Source organism: Microchirus variegatus (genome assembly GCF_963457635.1).
Source record: "Microchirus variegatus genome assembly, chromosome: 20".
NCBI classification, from domain to species: Eukaryota; Metazoa; Chordata; class Actinopteri; order Pleuronectiformes; family Soleidae; genus Microchirus; species Microchirus variegatus.
Window position 1 is genome coordinate 17,848,333 of NC_139821.1, and position 19,726 is coordinate 17,868,058.

The 19,726-nt window shown below is 39.3% G+C and overlaps 1 protein-coding gene across 1 annotated transcript; it reads left to right on the plus strand.

Moving 5' to 3' along the window:
- Positions 1–6,712: 6,712 nt before the first annotated feature.
- On the plus strand, positions 6,713–19,726 carry pnpla3 (patatin-like phospholipase domain containing 3; the record flags this gene model as incomplete). Its single annotated transcript, XM_083906537.1, has 9 exons — positions 6,713–6,899; positions 8,950–9,182; positions 9,279–9,344; positions 12,309–12,518; positions 14,512–14,572; positions 14,668–14,844; positions 17,068–17,200; positions 18,537–18,644; positions 19,351–19,726. 9 exons carry the CDS (start codon positions 6,713–6,715, stop codon positions 19,595–19,597), a joined length of 1,422 nt encoding a protein of 473 aa, XP_083762663.1. The 3' UTR covers positions 19,598–19,726.

A 19,726-nucleotide genomic window follows, 5' to 3' on the forward strand; every position in this document is an offset into this window, starting at 1 on the left:
TCTATTTTCATAATCATATTGAACATTTTGCAAGTGTCCCTGAAATGTTGTCCACCCTGTCATTATGTGGTAACTGTCCCTTAATGAAACCCACTGATTTATTCACTGACATCACTACGAGCATTTTGTCTTTCTTCAATGGAGGGTGAAGCAGTGGATAGCTGCAGAGGAAGTATTTACACTTATGTTTCGTAATTTTCATCATATTATCATATTATTATTGACGGTCAAGCTTTCCACTCTGTCATAGTGAAATACCAATTGATAGAAAAACCTATCAGAACTTTGAAATATATTTGTAAAAAAGTACACAGTCAGCTTGCTAACTGTTGCATGTTGCTCAGTGAAGGTCAGCAAGCCTTCCATGACAGGAAGGACATGCACATAGTTTAGGCCACATGCTGATAATGTTACACATATTAAACAGCTATTACACATATTTTATAGCAGTACATGCTATTGTGACTATCCAGACCAAAGTAGTCATAGAGAGGGTCTGACACGTTTTATCAAAAAGGAGCTGTTACTGCAGTTTGAAGATGTTAATTTTGTTCTTTCGCTGACACGTACTTTGCACATACATTTTGTGCGGATAGACTTGCAGAAGTGGGCTATATGATGGTAGCTGTTAGCGGTCAACAGAAATATAAGCACCCTGCTTCTCCTCTCTCTGCATCAGGCAAACATTTCCCACTCAGACTCATTCAACAGGCAATCAGTCCCAGTGATGCCCACACATAAACACACCTCTAGACACACATATTAACTCTAGTGACAAGAAAAAACACATCCATGATTAGTAAGAATGGACAATATGGACAATTTTTTGGCGATATCGGTATCAGCAAGTCTGGTTTGATAAGGCAAGCCTAGTTTACCGGGACTTGCCAGTTTAATAATAATAATAATAATAATAATAATAATAATAATACATTATATTTAAGGCGCCTTTCAAGACACTCAAGGTCGCCATACAACAACAAAATAAAAATAACAAAAGGTAAGAGCAACGGGTAGAGAGTTAGAGAGTCAGAGGGAGTAGGCCTGTTTAAAAAGATGGGTTTTCAGGTGGGATTTGAAGATGGCAACTGAAACAATGTTCCTGATGCCGGGGGGGAGGGAGTTCCAGAGGCGGGGGGCAGATCGGCTGAACGCTCTGGCCCCCATGGTGGTCAGAAGGGCAGGAGGCACAATGAGGCTGATAGATGAGCCAGATCTTAGTGTCCGGGAAGGGGTGTTGGTGTGAAGGAGGTCAGAGAGGTATGGGGGAGAGAGGTTGTGGATGGCCTTAAAGGTGAGAAGCAGAATTTTGAAATCGATGCGTAATTTAACTGGAAGCCAGTGAAGCTGTTGCAGAACAGGAGTGATGTGATTGATAGAAGGGATCCTGGTGATGATCCGGGCAGCAGAGTTTTGAACCAATTGGAGTTTATAAATGGACTTGTGGGGAAGACCAATTAGAAGGGAGTTACAATAGTCCAGGCGGGATGTGACCAGGGAGTGGACCAGGATAGCAGTGGAGTTGGGAGTAAGGGATGGGCGGAGATGGTTGATGCTGCGTAGGTGGTAATAGGCAGACCGTGTGGTGTTATTGATGTGGGTCTGGAATGAGAGAGTGCCGTCAATGACGACACCCAGACTCTTAACCTGTAGGGAGGGGGAAACAAAGGAGTTATCGATGGGGATGGTGAAACTTTGAGTGTTGGCGAGAGTGGATTTGGAACCTATGAGGAGAACCTCGGTTTTATCACTGTTGAGTTTCAGGAAATTGGAAGAGAACCAGGTTTTGATTTCTTGTAGACAGTTACAGAGGGAGGAGGACGGGAAGGTGGAGGTGGGTTTGGAAGAAAGGTAGAGCTGGGTGTCGTCGGCATAACAGTGGAAGTGGATATTGAATTTGCGGAAGATCTGACCAAGGGGGAGGAGATAGATAGTGAACAGGATGGGGCCAAGTACAGAGCCTTGCGGAACACCAGAGGAGAGGGGAGATGGTTGGGATGTGAAGGTTTTCAACTGGATAAACTGGGTGCGGCCATAGAGATAAGATTTAAACCACTCCAGGGGCGTGTCGGAGATGCCAATAGATGCTAGTCTGTCGAGGAGGGTGGTATGAGTGATTGTGTCGAAGGCCGCACTCAGATCAAGGAGGATAAGGATGGATAATAGGCCGGAGTCAGCTGCCAACAGTAGGTCATTAGTAATTTTAAGGAGGGCTGTTTCTGTGCTGTGACGTGGGCGGAATCCAGACTGGAACTGTTCGTAAAGGTTATTGCTATGGAGATAAGCATGTATCTGTGAAGCCACTGCTTTCTCCAGAATCTTGGAGATAAATGGTAGGTTGGAGATTGGTCGCAGGTTATTAAAGTCACTGGGGTCTAAACCGGGTTTCTTAAGTAGGTGTAACAGCAGCAGATTTAAGTTTGAATCGTCTTTTTCAAGGAACGAGATCGGAAGGAGCTCAGATAGCAAGGAGATATCAGGAACATCATGATGCTGACCCAGACAGAAGAAGAAAGTACCTTGAGAAAGAAAGGGACCAATGGAAAAAAGACAGAGAGACTGGAAATAAATAAAAAGTGTCAATGAGCTTAGTGAGAGAGAAAAGAGGGCAAAAAGAAAGAAATGGAGAGGGGCAAAAAGTCATGTCAAGTCATTTTGGTCATCTTTATTCAGTGGCTGCATGCAGGTTGAGTGGATCAAAACCAGTCTGTTCAACTGGTAATTTTCCCTTACATGGGAAAAGGCATTTTTTCACATAATGTACTTGTATTGTTCTTTCCCTTTATGAGGCCATTCAATGACATTTCACAACGTGTCCACCCTGTCATGCCCAGGGTCCACCATATTTTCATCTTCTATGAAAATAAACAAATTATTTTCACAAGTTAGCAACATATTTTGTGTGATTTTTTGACCAGATATCTTTGTTGTTAGATTTTATTTAGAAAAGAAAGTGCAATTCTCGCAGATTTTATAGAGACACAAATAGTTTGCCATAATTTCATTATTATCCAAATACTTTTCCCATTAACTAAAATATATTGTTGAGAAAGTGACTAACTACCTTTCTGAAAATGTACATCTTATAATCACTATGTAATTACAATGTATTTACTCTTTGCTTTGAAATTGTCCATGACAGGGTGGACATATTTTGCTGTTTGCATGTAAATTGTCTGCTTGCAGTTAATTTATAAAAAGTGTGGGAGCTTAACATAATAATACACTTAATCCAATGAATATGAAGTTCAATGGAAAAGCTCAGCTTTTTTGGGAGGAAATGGGGAAGTCACAAAGGCACCTTATAGTGATATTGACCCAGCTGGTTCCACAGAAAATGAGCCTGGTAACTGAAGGCTCTGCCTCCCATTCTGCTCTGGGAACCACAATTAAGCCTGAATTTTGCGATCTAAGTGGTCTGTTAGGGTGATATGGTAAAGCTATGGATGTGGATATGGTAGGTCTTTCAAGTATAAAGGGACCTGATCATTAAGTGCTTTGAACGTGAGGAGGAGGATTTTAAATTGAATTCTAAACTGTGTACAGTGTAGTGAAGCTATCACTGGAATTATATGGTCTCTCTTTCTAGTTCCTGTCAGAACTCGTGCTGCAGCATTTTTAATTAACTGCAAGGTTTTAACAGACTTGTTGGAACATCCTGATAATAAGGCATTACAGTAATCTAATCTAGATGTAACAAAAGCATGAACTAGTTTTTCAGCGTCTTTTAAGGCCATAATATCTCTAATTTTCATAATGTTCCGCAGGTGGAAGAAGGCTGTTCTGGAAATGAGTTTTATGTGTGAATCAAATGACATGGTCAAAAATAACTCCACGGTTCCTCACAGTGGAACTGGAAGCATGGGGATGTCATCTAAAGTGGTTGGACAATGAGTTTTTCTCTGAGGTGTTTAGGGCCGAGTATAATGGCCTCGGTTTTTTCTGAGTTTAAAAGTAGAAAGTTACAGGTCATCCAGGACTTAGGCTGGATTTACACGACAACGATCTGAACACAAACCGCAAAAGTGGCGTCGCGTTCCCACTTTTTATTTCGCGTTTAAACGAGCGTCTTTGGGTGGAAATCTGCATGCACGCGGTGACGAAAAAGTGTGTGAAATTTGATGTAGTATGCATGCCAGGTGGCGCTGTGAAGCACTGCCATACAACAACACCAGGAGCGCGTGCATGCGCTGAAACGTCCTGAGTAGCCCACAGTCGAAAACCACAACATTAACTCTGCGTAATTGCTGAAATGACTATTGGTATGGTATCAGAGCAGCTAAGGCGACTTGAATGTCAGACTGATGGATCGAATCCGACATGTTTGTTGTTGTTTGGCTGTACTGCACATGGATCTGACGTCAACGCGTACAGGAGGATAGCCAGCGTTACGACGCTGAAGTTGGCACCACATTCGCCCCCGATTCTCTTTTGAGAACCTGAGGCGAATGTGGTGCCAACTTCAGCGTCGAATGTGGTACCAACTTCAGCATCGTGCCAGCGTGAGCAGCTCAGAAAACACTTTTGCGTTTTCAACCCTTTAGACGGGAACGCGACAGCCCCAAAAACGCCGTCGCCGTGTAAACGAAAGGCACATCTGATTAAATATTTTGTCGGTTTCACCCGGGAGCGTTGCCGTGTAAAGCCAGGGATAGTTCGGAATTTTGAACATAAGACCTATTTTCCAACTCAGCCGGTGTGATGGAGACGTCTGGATACGTTTTCCAGAAATTTCATTCAGTTCTTCTAGTTGCAGAGTTTGCTGGTGCTATGGCTAGCGCAAGTCAATGATACAAGTTAGCATGGCATTAGAAACACTCATACCGACTCCACAGTGCACACGAGGCAAATCGATTGTAACGGCAGACTATCGATGTACATATCTGTTTTGATAGAATAATATTTGAAACAAAACTAACGTCGCATCGCATGAATTTTTGAGGGACTACTTTCTCAGCACTATACTTCCGGCAGCGGAATCAGTCCGCCGCTGCCGGAAGTATGATGCGCTGCTGAGGCATAAATCCTTCAAATTGCAAGGTTGGTTTTATTTCAAACATTCTATCAACACAGATATGTACATCGATAGTCTGCCGTTACAATCGATTTGCCTCGGGTACACTGTGGAGTCGGCATGAGTGTTTTTTAAATGCCATGCTAACTTATATCATTGACTTGCGCTAGCCATAGCATCAGCGAACTCGGCAACTAGAAGAACTGAATGAAATTTCTTGAAAACGTCTCCAGACGTCTCCATCACACCGGCTGAGTTGGAAAATAGGTCTTATGTCCAAAATTCCGAACTATCACTTTAATGTCTCTGAGACATTCCTGGAGTTGAACGACATGATTTATTTCATCTGGCCTCATTGATAAATAGCTGCATCTGCATAACAATGTTAATGTATGCTTTTCAGGAAAAAGCTTATTTAGGAATCACAGGTAAACAATTAACAAATTAACAATTAAAAACAACAACAGAAAGACCAAAAAAGTAAAGAAAATATGTATAACGGATTCTACTATTTGCTCTCAAGCCTTATCTTGCCCTGGAACACAGAGCGAGAGAACATGTAGTGAAACAGATGTGAACTTTGCTTGTTTTTGACACGTGGTTCCTCGTACTTGCAGCTGATTGGTCCTTGAGCAGAAAATATAATTGATGGATGTGCACTATCCAATCATACTTTCACTAACAAATGTTGCCTTCACTGTCACTAGTAAACGTTGTAAGATTCATATACAGTGAACTCACCGACCCTATGCATTTTGGTGGCCTAAATGAGATTGGGATTTGCTGACCCCCTCTCGTCTGGCAGCATCTGAATTAAATCAGTCCTGCTGATAACAATGAGACTAAACACACAACACAACACTGCAAAATTTGAAAAAATAATAAGAATAATCTGCATAGTAAGTAGCCCCTGGAGTAGCCCCTCCAGTAGATGGCGCCCTTGTTATTTTATAGCATATGCCTAGAGCCAACTCTGCTGCAGACTGCAATTGAAAAAAGTATGCACCAGTAACAGAAAGTAAATCACTCTTAGTATTTGTAGTGTAAGACAACAAGACTGGCAATAGTGATATTTGAAATGTAATTTGAGAAAAAATAGTACAAAGGTTATTTAAAGAAAACATTATCGTCATCGGTCCAGCTGATCTAATACAAATAATTTAACCTCAAATTCAAGATAATTGTTATTATACAAGTTAAAGGAACAATTTAGTTTAAGATAGTTTGGATACACTATCTTAAAAGGAGTCTGGCTCACTGATGTTAGGGTTTAGATCAAACTGTCTCGGGACTAGGGTGTAAGGGGCGTGGCCAATACATTTTGCCATGGCCATGTGAACGACCTTCAAAATATGTAAAACTTCCAACAAATTTGTCAAATGTGGTGCATTTAGGGTATTTCCCGGCCCTTAAAAAAGCGATTCATTTGAAGGTAAACAAAATAGTGACTTAATAATAAACACAATCATCGTTATTTAACTGGCATTTTGTCGTCCTTTGACATGATTGTGATATGTCTGACTGCACATGAACGCATCATCAGCCGCCAACCCCTTTTCCCACTCTGTTGTATAAAAGTCAACAGTCTGTCTCCCCCTCCGTCACAGACAGTGACAGCGGAGCGACCTCACTCACTTACTCACTGTATTCTAGACAGTTTATCCGCTGTCACTGCTTCGTAGTTAGGGATATACCGCCATGTTCGACCTAAAGGACGGCTGGAATCTTTCTTTCGCGGGCTGCGGCTTCCTGGGCATTTACCATATCGGAGTTGCCAGCTGTCTGCTGGAGAAAGCTCCATACCTCGTCCAGGGAGCCACCAAGCTGTACGGAGCCTCAGCCGGAGCTCTGACCGCCTCCGTGCTCGCCAGCCAGGCGTCGATAAGTAAGACACACCGCTGTTTCTCAGCAGCTTGGAGCTTTATATCCAGTAAAAGCAGAAGTACTTGTTATTATTGATAGTTTGAGTTCAGTGGTTTCATCTACAGTCAAACTTATATACATGGCAAATACGTTTTGGGGTTTTTGAGCAAATCATTTTCAACAAAGGGACAGTCAACATTAGCATCAGCATTAAGACAGACTCAAACATCTGTGACCACAGTACACCACGCTCCTTTCCCTGGGACATGGAGCATCTATGTATTTAAATCAATCAATCTTTTTTCCTCTGTACAGTAAAATATGAAAGTTAAATGATAGCAAATTATACACAGAATTGCTTGAATAAAGAGCACTGTGTCTCTTCATTCTGCATTTTATGTCTGGATATTAATTTTGTTTATTTGCTCCATATAAGACATCACAATTAATCGCTTCATAAATACTTATTTTGTCTCCGGCCTGATGGATGACTTTCAATCTCAGATCACAAACATGTTCCTGATGTTTCCGATAGATAATCACATACAGATAACGGATTTGTGAAACAGAGACATGAGTTTCCAGTTCATATAAAAACAAAAGAAAACATACTCCATATGTGGCTTATACAGTTTATATCATATCTCAGATTTTTACCAATATCTTTTCCAATGGCAATATCATAAAAGTTCAGTATATGTTGATACAATGTTTACGAAATAACTCATAACTCTGTTTCTCAGTTTCACAAGTGTTTGTTGTCTTCTGTCCATAATGAAGGTCCAGTGCGTAAAATTTAGGTGAAATTATTTCCATTTGGCAGAAATTCCAACACACTTGGAAAGACAGGGGGAGGTGAAAGGTATCCAGGTGCAAAATGCAACTTCACCAATAAATGATGCTAATATTATCGATCGATTGATATAATTATCAATATAGATGTAAAAGTGTTAATGTGATGACCATCATGGTCATATGAATGAAACAAAAATCTTAAAAGTAGTAAGCCCAGTTATAATGTAACAGATTGGTGTCTGAATAAGTAGAGCATTCTGGGACATCATGGTCAGCTGTTTGATGCATTGAATTATCCATTATTAACCTATAACTAAATTAATCAACTATTTTGATAATCCAATCGGTTTTAATAATTAAAACAAGCTTTCTGATAGTTAAGCTTCTTAAATGTGAATATGTTCACGGTTCTATGCTCCGTATAACAAATAAATCATTTAAATCATTTTGGTCCGTGGCTAAAACAAGACATTCAAGAACATCATAATCTCCAGGTTTAAGAAACACTGATCAACATTTGTACGAGATTAATCGGAAAAATAATACAGATTAATCGATTATGAAAATAATCATTAGTTGCATATAACGATAAACTTGTATTTTGAATGATTGTTTAGTCACATGATTATTTTTGCATGTAATGTATTCATGTATTACTAGATTCATCCATAAAACACAGAGAATAGCTGTCTTTGTAAGTAGGCCTCATCTAAAGATCATTAAATGATAAATTATCATAAAATCAGGTGTTTTTACTCTTTCTAATTGTATTCTCAATCAATTATGCAAAATAGTGGGTTTCTTTGTAATTGCTTTTTTTATTTTTCTGTGCCTATGACAATATGTGTCTAATCCATTTCTCGATTCATCCATAAAATACAGACTATTGCAGAAAAAAAAACGGATCACAACTGTTTCCCTTCAAATGTCTATTTTTGTCTAGTAAGCAAATATATTTATATATATATATGTATATATATTCAGATTACCTTCAAGGATTCAGAATACATTAAAATTTAAGAAACTGTTGGTTATTGTACCTTTAATCATATGTAGAAATATAAATAATTACAGATGAAGAAAGTGTATTGTCTCTAGTTTTTTAGGAGAGGACCATCCAGGTCTCTGTAGGTCACTCACTCCAAATAACTTTTAAGTATTGATCCAGTCACTGATCAACATTTGAAGCTGCTTGTTTTTGTTTGCAGTTGATTGACCCCAGGGAATCAAGAATGTCACAATACCTTTATCTTAACTTTCCTTCCTTCCTTTTCCAGCTAAATGCTGTGAAGATGTGATCGAGGTGGCCAAGGAAGCCAGGAGTAGGAACCTGGGCCCCCTCCACCCGACCTTCAACCTGGTCAAAGTGATCAAGTCAGGCCTGAGCCGAGACCTGCCCTCGGACGCGCACACCCTGGCCTCAGGACGGCTGTGTGTCTCGCTGACCAGAGTGTCTGATGGGGAAAATGTGCTGGTGTCTGAGTTTAGCTCAAAAGACGAACTCATTCAGGTGCAGGATGGTGACGTTGTTGATTTGTGAGTCTGAGGAAGACTTTCAAACCTCTGCTACAGAAATACAAACCTTAACTCTGCTCTCTGTCCACAGGCACTGGTCTGCAGCTCTTTCATCCCTATCTACTGTGGACTCATTCCTCCATCATTCAAAGGAGTGGTAGGTATCTGCTTTCCATTTTTCTCCAGGTTAATATAAGGGCTGTCACTTTTTATGAAAATCATTTTTGAACAAATAATATATGATATTCTTTCAAAGATATTCCAAGTCTTCCATTTCACAGCAAAATAACATAACATCGCTGTCATATTTCTGTGTCAAGAGGGCATTCAAAATGGATTGCACTCAGAGCGACCTCTGCTGGACTATAATTGTATTACTTCAAAAAGTCTGATGCACTTCTCTATTTTGGAATTGAACAGTTTTTTTTTAAAGTTTGACTGTCTCTGCCAAGTTCAAACAAATATGGGAATTTCTCAAAACGGAGATTGCGCTAGATCCATCCTGGGAGATCCAGTCTCAAGAGAACATGTCTAAAGCTATATTCATCCATCTGTTGAATGAATCTATCAGAATTTATTTATACAGAACTTTTCATACGAATATAAATTGCAGCACAAAGTGCTTTACGTATTATGTCAACCCCAAAGATATTAAAATAGATGAAAGAAACAAAATTGTCAGCAAACACGATCATCAATGAGGAAACACTGAGGTTGGACAAAAGTAACTACAATTAAGGAATAAAAATAAAGCCATGCTAAAATTGCTGACTTTCTCTATGTACTTTAGTGTGGGAGAGTGAACGGTTTACATATTTCCATCTCCAGTCAGAGAAGGCTGTCTAACACGTATTTGTTTTTTCGGAATGGGTTCACTCGCACAGTATATTTTTATTTCCACATCATGCCACGTTACACATGACACAAGTCTATCATTAACTTGTATTAACTGCATTGGATTAACTTCAGCTCAGACAGAAAAATATAGCTGAAAATACACTCTTACCGAGTGTTCTCCAACGATTTATTAGTTACAAAATCAGTCATCAACCAATTTGATAACCAATTAATCGGTTTTGTGTGTGTTTTTAATAAATAAGCTGATTTTTCAGCAATTTAATTGTGAATATTCTGGATTCTTTCCTCCATATAACAAAGAAATCATTAAAACTGAATTATGTTGACACTTAAGACACTTGAGAACATCTCAAACTCAAATGTTTTCCCTCTATCATCTACTCCTTCTATGCCCTTCTGTGTTCCAGCAGCAGACTGTCTGTGGTTAGTTTGTTCAGCCCCATGTGGACAACGCAATGCATTCATTTTAACATCTAAAATTAGCATGAACATTTGTTCATTTGCCCCTTAGTGTTTCTAGTCCTTGCACAAGCGTCCTGATGGTATGGTTTGACCACATAGACAGTGTTTTCTAAGTCTTCAGGGTCCTAACAAGGCAGAAGTACAACCAGCTGCTGCTGCTGTATGTACAGTCTCCTCTCTGTGGGCTCTGTACATTCTGTACTTTATCTGTGATTCACTGTCCCTGTATGGGTGTGCCATAACTTGAGGCATTTTACTTTGTGGTATTTCTTTGAGACCAGTCTCACACTTGGCCTATATATTAAAAGTCAAACATTAAAGCTATACTTCCCCAGAGGTGGAAAAAGTACTTAAATATTGTACTCAAGTAAAAGTACCAATACTTTGATGAAATACTACTCAAGTAGAAGTAAAAAGTAGTTCATTTGAAATGTACTTTGAGTAAAATTTACTTAGTTACTTTGCGTGGGTGAGGGTTTGTGAGGGTAGTAGAAATATGACAAGGGCTCAGAAATCCAAAACTATTTTGGAGCTCACGCGCCCTCTATGTTCACGAGCCAGTGCTGGTGCTAATCACATCATCATTGGTCTGGTTCCAATGGTTCTGATTTTCCCCCTATTGTTCTTCATTGTGCTGAATTTTTATTTTTACTCAATAACAGGATTACTTTATAAACAGGATTTATAAAGTAATTAAGTACAATACTTGAGTCAATACGTACTCAAGTAAAATACAAAATCCTGATTTTAAATTCTATTTAAAAAATAAAAAATACACAAAAAAAAGTATTCAATGCAGTAACTTGAGTAAATGTATTTTGTTACTTTCCACCTCTGTACTTACCTTTTTGCATGTCTCACAGCACTTAGTAAAAATTTGAACATGAACACCTCCGCCTCCCTCAAAGTCCCACCCTCCCGGTACGGCAGCGGCAATGCGCAATTCATTAGCAGCCTGGAGGCGTTGTCCTCTCTGCTCTGACAGTAGGCTGGGACTGCAGAGGTTACTGTGCTTTGGGAGGTGATCCCGACAACACACACTGCTTGTTGAGCTCGGTAACTGCAGCGTGATTCGTGCTTTCACGTGAGAGTCTCCAAACACCACAAAAAATCGGCAGATTTAACGACAAAGTTGCCATGTTGGCAACACTGCTCTGTCAGAGGTGCGCGCGACTCACAAGCTGTGACAGCAATCGCCGAGGTACGTGACAGAAGACAGACAGGAAGCTCGGCCAATTGTTTTATTCGGTCTGAATATTTTAATCTGTGATACTTTTATCATAATAACATGAGAATTAAATCATGGTGAGTTTCAAAACCTGGTGTGTTTATCTTACGTTTTAGAGTGCCATACACTAATTAAGAGCAATTTAAGATTACAAAAGAAAAGTGTAAAAATGCAAGAAAGGTAAGTATAGCTTTCAGATATGTTTTCATCAGAGAGTTGAGACTGGTAAGGTAAAATAATTTCAAAAAGTAAAGTTCTCAACTTAGAGGGGTCCTGCTTCTGTCAGTACATCATACAAACACATTCCAAAAAACTTGAACTATCCATCTATAAATGGAAGGAACTAGGGCTGGGTAATATATCAATATTATATGTATATTTGAGGTAAGATATGGTCTTAGACGTTGGATATTGTCATATCGTGAGGTATCTGTGATGACTTTTCCTGCTTTTAAAGGCTCGTGCATTGATAATCATGAGAAAAATACTCATAAAACATATTAAGAAATATAAGAGAATGGGTATGGGTTCTACAGTTGATATCTGTCTTTTCTCCTATATCTGCATCTTCAGCGTTACGTGGATGGTGGGATCAGTGACAACCTGCCGCAGTCCGAGCTGAAAAACACCATCACCATCTCTCCCTTCTCGGGTGAGAGTGACATTTGTCCCCGCGACAATTCTACAAGCTTCCACGAGCTGCGATTCACCAACACCAGCATCCAGATGAATTTGGGCAACATGTACCGCCTCAGTAGAGCATTGTTCCCACCAGAACCCAAGGTCAGTGGCACACAAACATCAAAGCAAAGGGCAAAGAATCAGAAATTTTCATTATTACGTCATTCCTGCCCAGCAACCAGTAATTATTCATTTAGGACACTTTCTTTCTTTTTGCAGACTTTCTGCAAAATGTAAATTAAATAATAATAAAATAAAAGATGAAAATATTAGTTTTTTCATACCACAGAATAGCAGCTTTTTTTTGTTGTAATCACATTTTTACACTTATTACTTCTGGGTAATATATTCACTACATGAAGCAAGATAAAGTCTTAGATTTTGGATATTGTCAGAAGTAAAGTGTCAAGTATCAGTGAAGATTTTTCCTGGTTTTACAGGCTGTTGCATTGATTATCATCATAGTGAGTGAAATACACAAAACATAACATATTATACATAATAAATAGTATATACAGTATATTAATGAAAAAAATGCATGGAAATAGGAAAATTATATAAACAGTATATAAAAAAACACTTCTTTAATTACTGTTGTTTCTAACACGTGTAAATAGCCTTCATTTAACATTAAAAAGCCAAAGAAGGTATTCAAAATAAAAATAAAAGGTAATAACTGTATTTTAGGGTACATGACCCTTTGAGAAGCACAAACACCTCAAAAGAAAGAGAAAGAGAAACAACCTGTGTGCAGCTTTATATCCTCAGATATCTCCTATATCAGGATATAGACTAAAAATATCCAGAAATAATTTCTAAACCATGTTGCCCAGCCTTACAGAAATTATGAAAAAAACTATACTGTGCTCATTCCTTGCCAGTAAGAAGCCAATCGGAGCCCGGTGTAAACCAAAATATGTATCGTATATTGAACGTGCCAAGAGCAGGGACAGTTTGTGTCTTGCTGCTAATGAAATATGTTAAAGGTTATTAGACAGATGATTATATCATATGATATCAAATGGTATCCTCTCATCACAAGGGTACATGTGATGAGATGTTTGGGCCCTGTATCACCCAGCAGTAATTGTACACCATAAATGTATTTTAAAATGGTTCCTTAAGTCTTTACAGGAAAATGTTTGCTTTCACTTTCCAGTTGACTCAGCTGTGACACAGCAGCACCATGACCCCATGATATCGTAAAGCAACATTACCATGAAATTAGAAACATGTAGTCTAAACTCTCACCTTTACCCAGGCACTGTGATGATTATTTGCTCATCATTAACTGAGCTTTGACCTTGTTTTTGAGCCATTCACTGTCTTGTTGTTGTATACAGCCTGGTTCAGCTCCCCTGCTCCCCTTGTGCATGGTATGCTGTCTGCAGCCATGAAATTATGTAACCAAGGTCGCGGGTCGGTTACGGTTACGGAGGCTTTTGTGTTCTTACCACATTCCTAGAAGGAAGAATTATTGCGCATACACGCTTGAGCCAGGCACTTCTAGCAACAAACACAACACTGAATTGCACTGACTGTTCAAACAGTAAATACTGTGTATTTTATCCCATGACTCGTGTGGTCTGACCATCATGGCCAGTGGATTGGCTGTGGGCAGCCCTGCTGATGTCAGAGATTCTTTTTAACCAAGAAGTGGCTCTTGTGCAATATAACATGCTGACCATTGAGATAAGGCTGTATCGCAGTGATAGTGAGGGGAAGTAAATAGAAAACATCGTGTTCATTTGCAAAAGGTAGAGATATCTTTATGTCAATTTGAGCTTCATGCTTTGTCAGGAAATAGAGACAGTCATCAACAGACTTTACTTCCATTCTATAATAGTGTTCATGGTTTATTCCCGAAAGACTGGGGCAGGACGCACAGATGGGTCATGGGAGATTTTATAAGACAAGTCCCCAGTATTTTACATCTACAATGGTTGAAGAAATTAGATCAGTTAGTTATTCCTGATTTATTTAACAGAAATTCAGAAGTGTTACACAAATGATACATGTTGTGGATCAAAAATGACTAAACCAGCAAAAATTACTTTTCCTTTGTAAATGACGAATACTGTCCTCCTCTCCACAGGTATTAGCTGAGATGTGTCAGAGCGGTTATCAGGACGCTCTACGCTTCCTTGAAGCAAACAGTGAGTGTTACTGTGGCAACTCTAAAATAATCATCCCTATCATATCAGCTTGACCTTTTGGACTGTATCACTGATGTCCTGTTGTGTGGTGCCAGACCTGCTGATGCTCCAGCATCCGAGCCCCGGCCTCACGCCATCAGAGAGTGACCCTGACTGCTGCTGCAAGCACACAGAGACGACCAAAGACTGGGTGTTGCGGAGGCTCCGCCTATTGCGCAAACAGCACTGGTGGCTGGATGAGGGGATCATTCTGCCGACGCCAATCAAAAAAGGTGCAGTGTCATCTCACAATCTGATAGCTTCAAGTAATGAAAGAGTCATGTGTTTGAAGTTTGTTCAGTTCACTTAGTCCAGTGTGTAAGAATTATTGACATCTAATGGTGAGACTGCAGACTGCAACAAACATAGAACTACAGTGGCCTTCGCATAACAGAAAGGATGTAACTCTCTCCACTCTGTGGAGCAAAGCCATAATTTGTTTGCATTCTAAGCTTCTGCTTAGAAGTACAAAAAGCACACTTGGGCTGGTTTGTCCATCCAGGCTGCTCTGGAACGGCATTACAGAACAATATAGCAGACTCTGTCAAGTACATATAAAAGGCTTTATTAAAAAAAAAAATTCAAGTTCAAGTGTGTAGCATTTACAGGGTTTATTGGCAGACACTGAATATAATACACATCATGAAGATGGTGTCAAGACAGACAAAGACTAACAGGAGAACACTTTACCAGAGAAGGTGGAGGTGAATCACTAATATAAACATGCTCACAGCAAGCAAAAGACAGAGCAATGGGAACCCACAAGCAACTGATTTGATGGTTAGCTCTGAGTTAATCACAGACTCAGACTAGATTTGTCAAGACCTAAGCTGCACAGCAGTTATTTACATTTCACCCAACGCTAACATTATGCTACATTATGCTAGCATGACACTTAAACTCATAAACAGCAGGCATAATAAGGATTATAAGGATCCACTATAATGGATTTATAGCGCACAGTGAACTTTGACAGGTTGTTACCGTGTCACATATAACATTGCGTGGTGACAAAAACGTCATAAAACCATGTCTAGCTTTAATAAACACAGACATGCTGCTTGCCCACAGAAAGGTCAGAAACACAGCTAAAAGCACATGCTCCGGCACCGGAGCATCAGCGTGATTATGTAACAAACCAAAAAACGTATCGGTTGGACAGCGGAGAATACACAGATTCCAACTGTACTATTTTTATTCACGGATCCAGCCGCAAAATAAGACTCACTTTCAAGAAATACAACCAGAAATGTTGTCTTACCTTTGCTATTTATCAAAATAAGTTATTTCCACCGGAACGGATCCATAGAAACCGCTTCTAATGAAGAACTACACTTCCCAGCATGCTTTGGAGACTCATGCCGGCCTGATTGGTCATTCCAGAGTGACATTAGATTGTTCTGATTGGAGAAAGGCCACTTCCTTTTGACCCGCTAATGAAATGATTCACACGCATTTGGATACCAGAGCCCGATTCTATGGGTTTAGAGGTTTAAAAAGAGCTGTCAATCACCCACATTGACCAATGTAAGCCAGAGCTATGGCCCAATGTAGAGTCACAGAGTTGTTATTATGCACAGCACAGGGAGCATCGATTTACGGTAAAAAATCAAAATAAGTTATTTTTTAGACCAATAGTGACATATCAATCAAATTAAATGGGTTTTAATAATTTGGTACCTAAGAAATCTTGACATCTCTACTAAAACCTCTGTAATTTTACTCTGCTTCACTTCAGCAGCATCAGACTTTGCACAGCTCATGTCCACATGTTGTTGCATGACCTCCATGCGTTTTTAAGCTTCTACTGAATATTTTAAAGGTGATAATTACTTTCAAATGCAATTTTTAGGTGAGAGAAAAAAATCCTTCATTTATGCTGTGTTCCATGTGCATTTACTCTGACACAGTGGCATCTACAGTGAAACAAAAGAGGACCAGGGAAGAAGAGTTTAAACATGTCTATGCTTTAAAATTAAACCGTAGTCTGTGCACGACTGATTTACTGTGAAACGGATACTACAGAAGTGCTACTTGGTAAAGTAAGTGTTTGTATAGTGGCAGCCACAAGCAATTAGTTTTGAATTTCTGCAAATAAACCCTCCTTAATGTTACACACTTGTCAAGGCAAGGCACGTTTATTTTTATAGCACCATTCATACATAGAATACAATAGAAACGGTAAAAGTGTGATTTAAAAATAATAATAAAAATAACCAAGCAAAGTATTGAGGGATTAAAAAAAATTAATAATTGAAATAGAATAGAAAGTAGAAGTATGATTTAAACAATAAAAGCAGGCGATGAGCCAAATAATGTATGGGAAGCTACAATAAACAGTATTTTCAGTCCTGATTTTAAGTCAGTGTAGTTCACTTAAAACAACTGTAGATATTGGCACACACATGTTCAATATGCTGTATCTTTGACTGCCCTGCTTGTCTTTCTGTGCTCAGTGTTCTGTGAGGCCTGCCAGGATAAAAGCAGCTTATACGGCAAGGTGTCTGAGATGCTGCCGATGAGAGTGGCTTCCTACATGCTCATGCCATACACACTTCCTGTACAGTCAGCCTACTCTGTGGCACAGAGGTGAGTTCTCAGCTCAGCCTTTTACAAACACACTTCTACGTTTGCAACCAGCTCGAAGAGTTAGCATGTTTACCATTAGGGAAATAAATACAATTGGCCTGCTACCAACCTTTCACCCTATTTCAGAGAAGCTGTATGTTCTTGTATGTGTATCTTTGTAAGGACAAAAAAACATACAATACGACAACTGACAGCTGTTTATCTGTGACAGTTCGGTTACGATCAGTTCGGTTACGATCAGTTCGGTTACGATCAGTTGTATCATCTCGGACTGAGTGGCAAGAGAGGTGTCCGAGCGTCAATGGTTCTAGGCATTCAGCCACGCACATGTGCAGGTACAGGTCGGGTGATGACAAGCACCACAGCGACGTTTCAACCACCAACTGGCATTATTATAGCATACATCTTCTTTCGAATCTTGAGAAAGCAAGTTGTTTTTTTCTTTCTGGTTTATTTTGAAAAACAAATGAACGACTTGTTCATGGATTGAAGCTAGATTCTACTTGTAAAACACTGCCACCTGCTGATGAAGGGAGGCATTACTGAGACAAATATGTGATCCACAAATGCGTGTGAAGATCCACAAATGCGGATCCACAATTCACAAATGCAATATTCAGTTTCACTGAATGCAGGTAACTGTATGCAGAACACCCTATAGCACCTCCTACTGGCCATTAACTGCTATAACACAAATGTCACTCTATAAGAAACAAATTAGTCACACTAGGGAAACTCATGTTGCGTTACAGTTTTCTCTCGTGTGATTAATCATGTGACTGAACACAGATCCACATGAAACGTCCTCCAGGACAAACATGAAGGACTCACAGTTACTGTTAGGCCAGGTAACTATTTAAATTGCAAATATGATGATGTCAGTGGAGCAGTAGCTCATTTGCAAAAATTAATAACGTTTTTTTTTCCTGTTTTAATCCAACCTCAGTTTACAGTATAGACTAATGCAGAACAGTGTAAAAACAGTTACTTTGCTCAAATAAGCTCTGTTAATATTTATATAAGGTTACATTCAGTCGTCCACAGTTCAGTTAGTCCTTTTCTCTGATCTTATTAAAAGCGACTTTATAGTAGTTTTTTTACATATCAAGTGTCTAATCTCTTCATAAATTTCCATTATAAGCTGTTGTGCATCTCGACTGCAGAATCATTTGTTTTTTTGTTTTTGTTGATAAAACACTTCCATTTCATGTTTGAAAAGTTACATTTGTATATAGCTGTTTGCTTAAATGAAAACGTTCATAGGTATATGGAAAGTTGAGGATGTAATACATGTTTGGAACTTAATGTACTTGATGTAATTTCTGTGCTGGTGCAGATTTGTGGAGTGGATCCCTGAGGTACCCGCTGATGTAAACTGGCTGTTTGGAGTTGCTACTGGTGTTTACAAACAGGCCTGGAAAGGAGCACCAACCAACTCCGTTAGGTAACACACAAGTTACTATCCCAGACCTTATTTTCTTGTATGCAGAAGTAACTAAGGGTCTTACTTTCTGTTAATGAGGGGCACTGCCGGTATTCGTTTCCTTCACATATATGTGAATGTAGTGCAAATACTCTACTACTCTACTCTAAATATCAATAACAAATGGAAATGACAGGTGGGAATGGGAGGACAACATAAGGAAGTGACTTCATAGGTGTGGATTTACCTGCGGCTGCTGACGTCACCTTAGAAGTTTTACCAGCATTTCATAGCGGTGTCACTTCTCTTGCGCCAGATTATGTTCTGTAGGTTTATTTTAAAATGCTTTGGTGGCTTCTTCAAATTGAATGCTTTCAGACCATGGGTCTCAAACGCATGTGACCGGAAGCAGCTAACCATCTAGTCTTAGGCCAGTCATGTGACAAAAAGTCCAACTTTCAGTCAATAATATATTTCAACAATATTCCATCATGATATCACAGTTATCATATTTGTGACAACATTTCACGGAATTTCAAAATAAAAGTGTTTGTTTTGAAATGATATAAGATTATTTATTTTATTGTCTTTTGCATCTTCATCAGCTAATGGGGCTTGGGTTAAGGGTGATTTCATGTTCTCTACACATACAGTATATTATTTCTCTTGTATTCTTGCATATTTATTTAGATTTACTTTAACTCTCTAAATTGTGTGTGATTTCCAGTGAGCCATGCCTAAGGAAATACTTGGATGCTCCTCCTCCGGTACAGTGTGAGAGACCAACACAGAGAGACAAACTGCCCGCTCTTTCCTCCCCAGACATTCATGGCTCCTTGTCATCGCACATCCACAATCCTCACATCGCCCCCATATCTCCACAGGACAATGTCTGCTTCTTTCTGAGCTCAGATGACGAGTCTCACAACCAAACACCAGAGGTCTTACAGTCAAATTCCTGCTCCTCTCTGTGAGGACATGGTGGACTGAACCAGTAAGCAATCTGGTGAATATTAAAGAAACACATGCTCAATATGTGAGTACACACTCAATATAGTGTATTTTGATGTAGTGTGTGTTCTGGAGGACAGCTTAGCAATTCA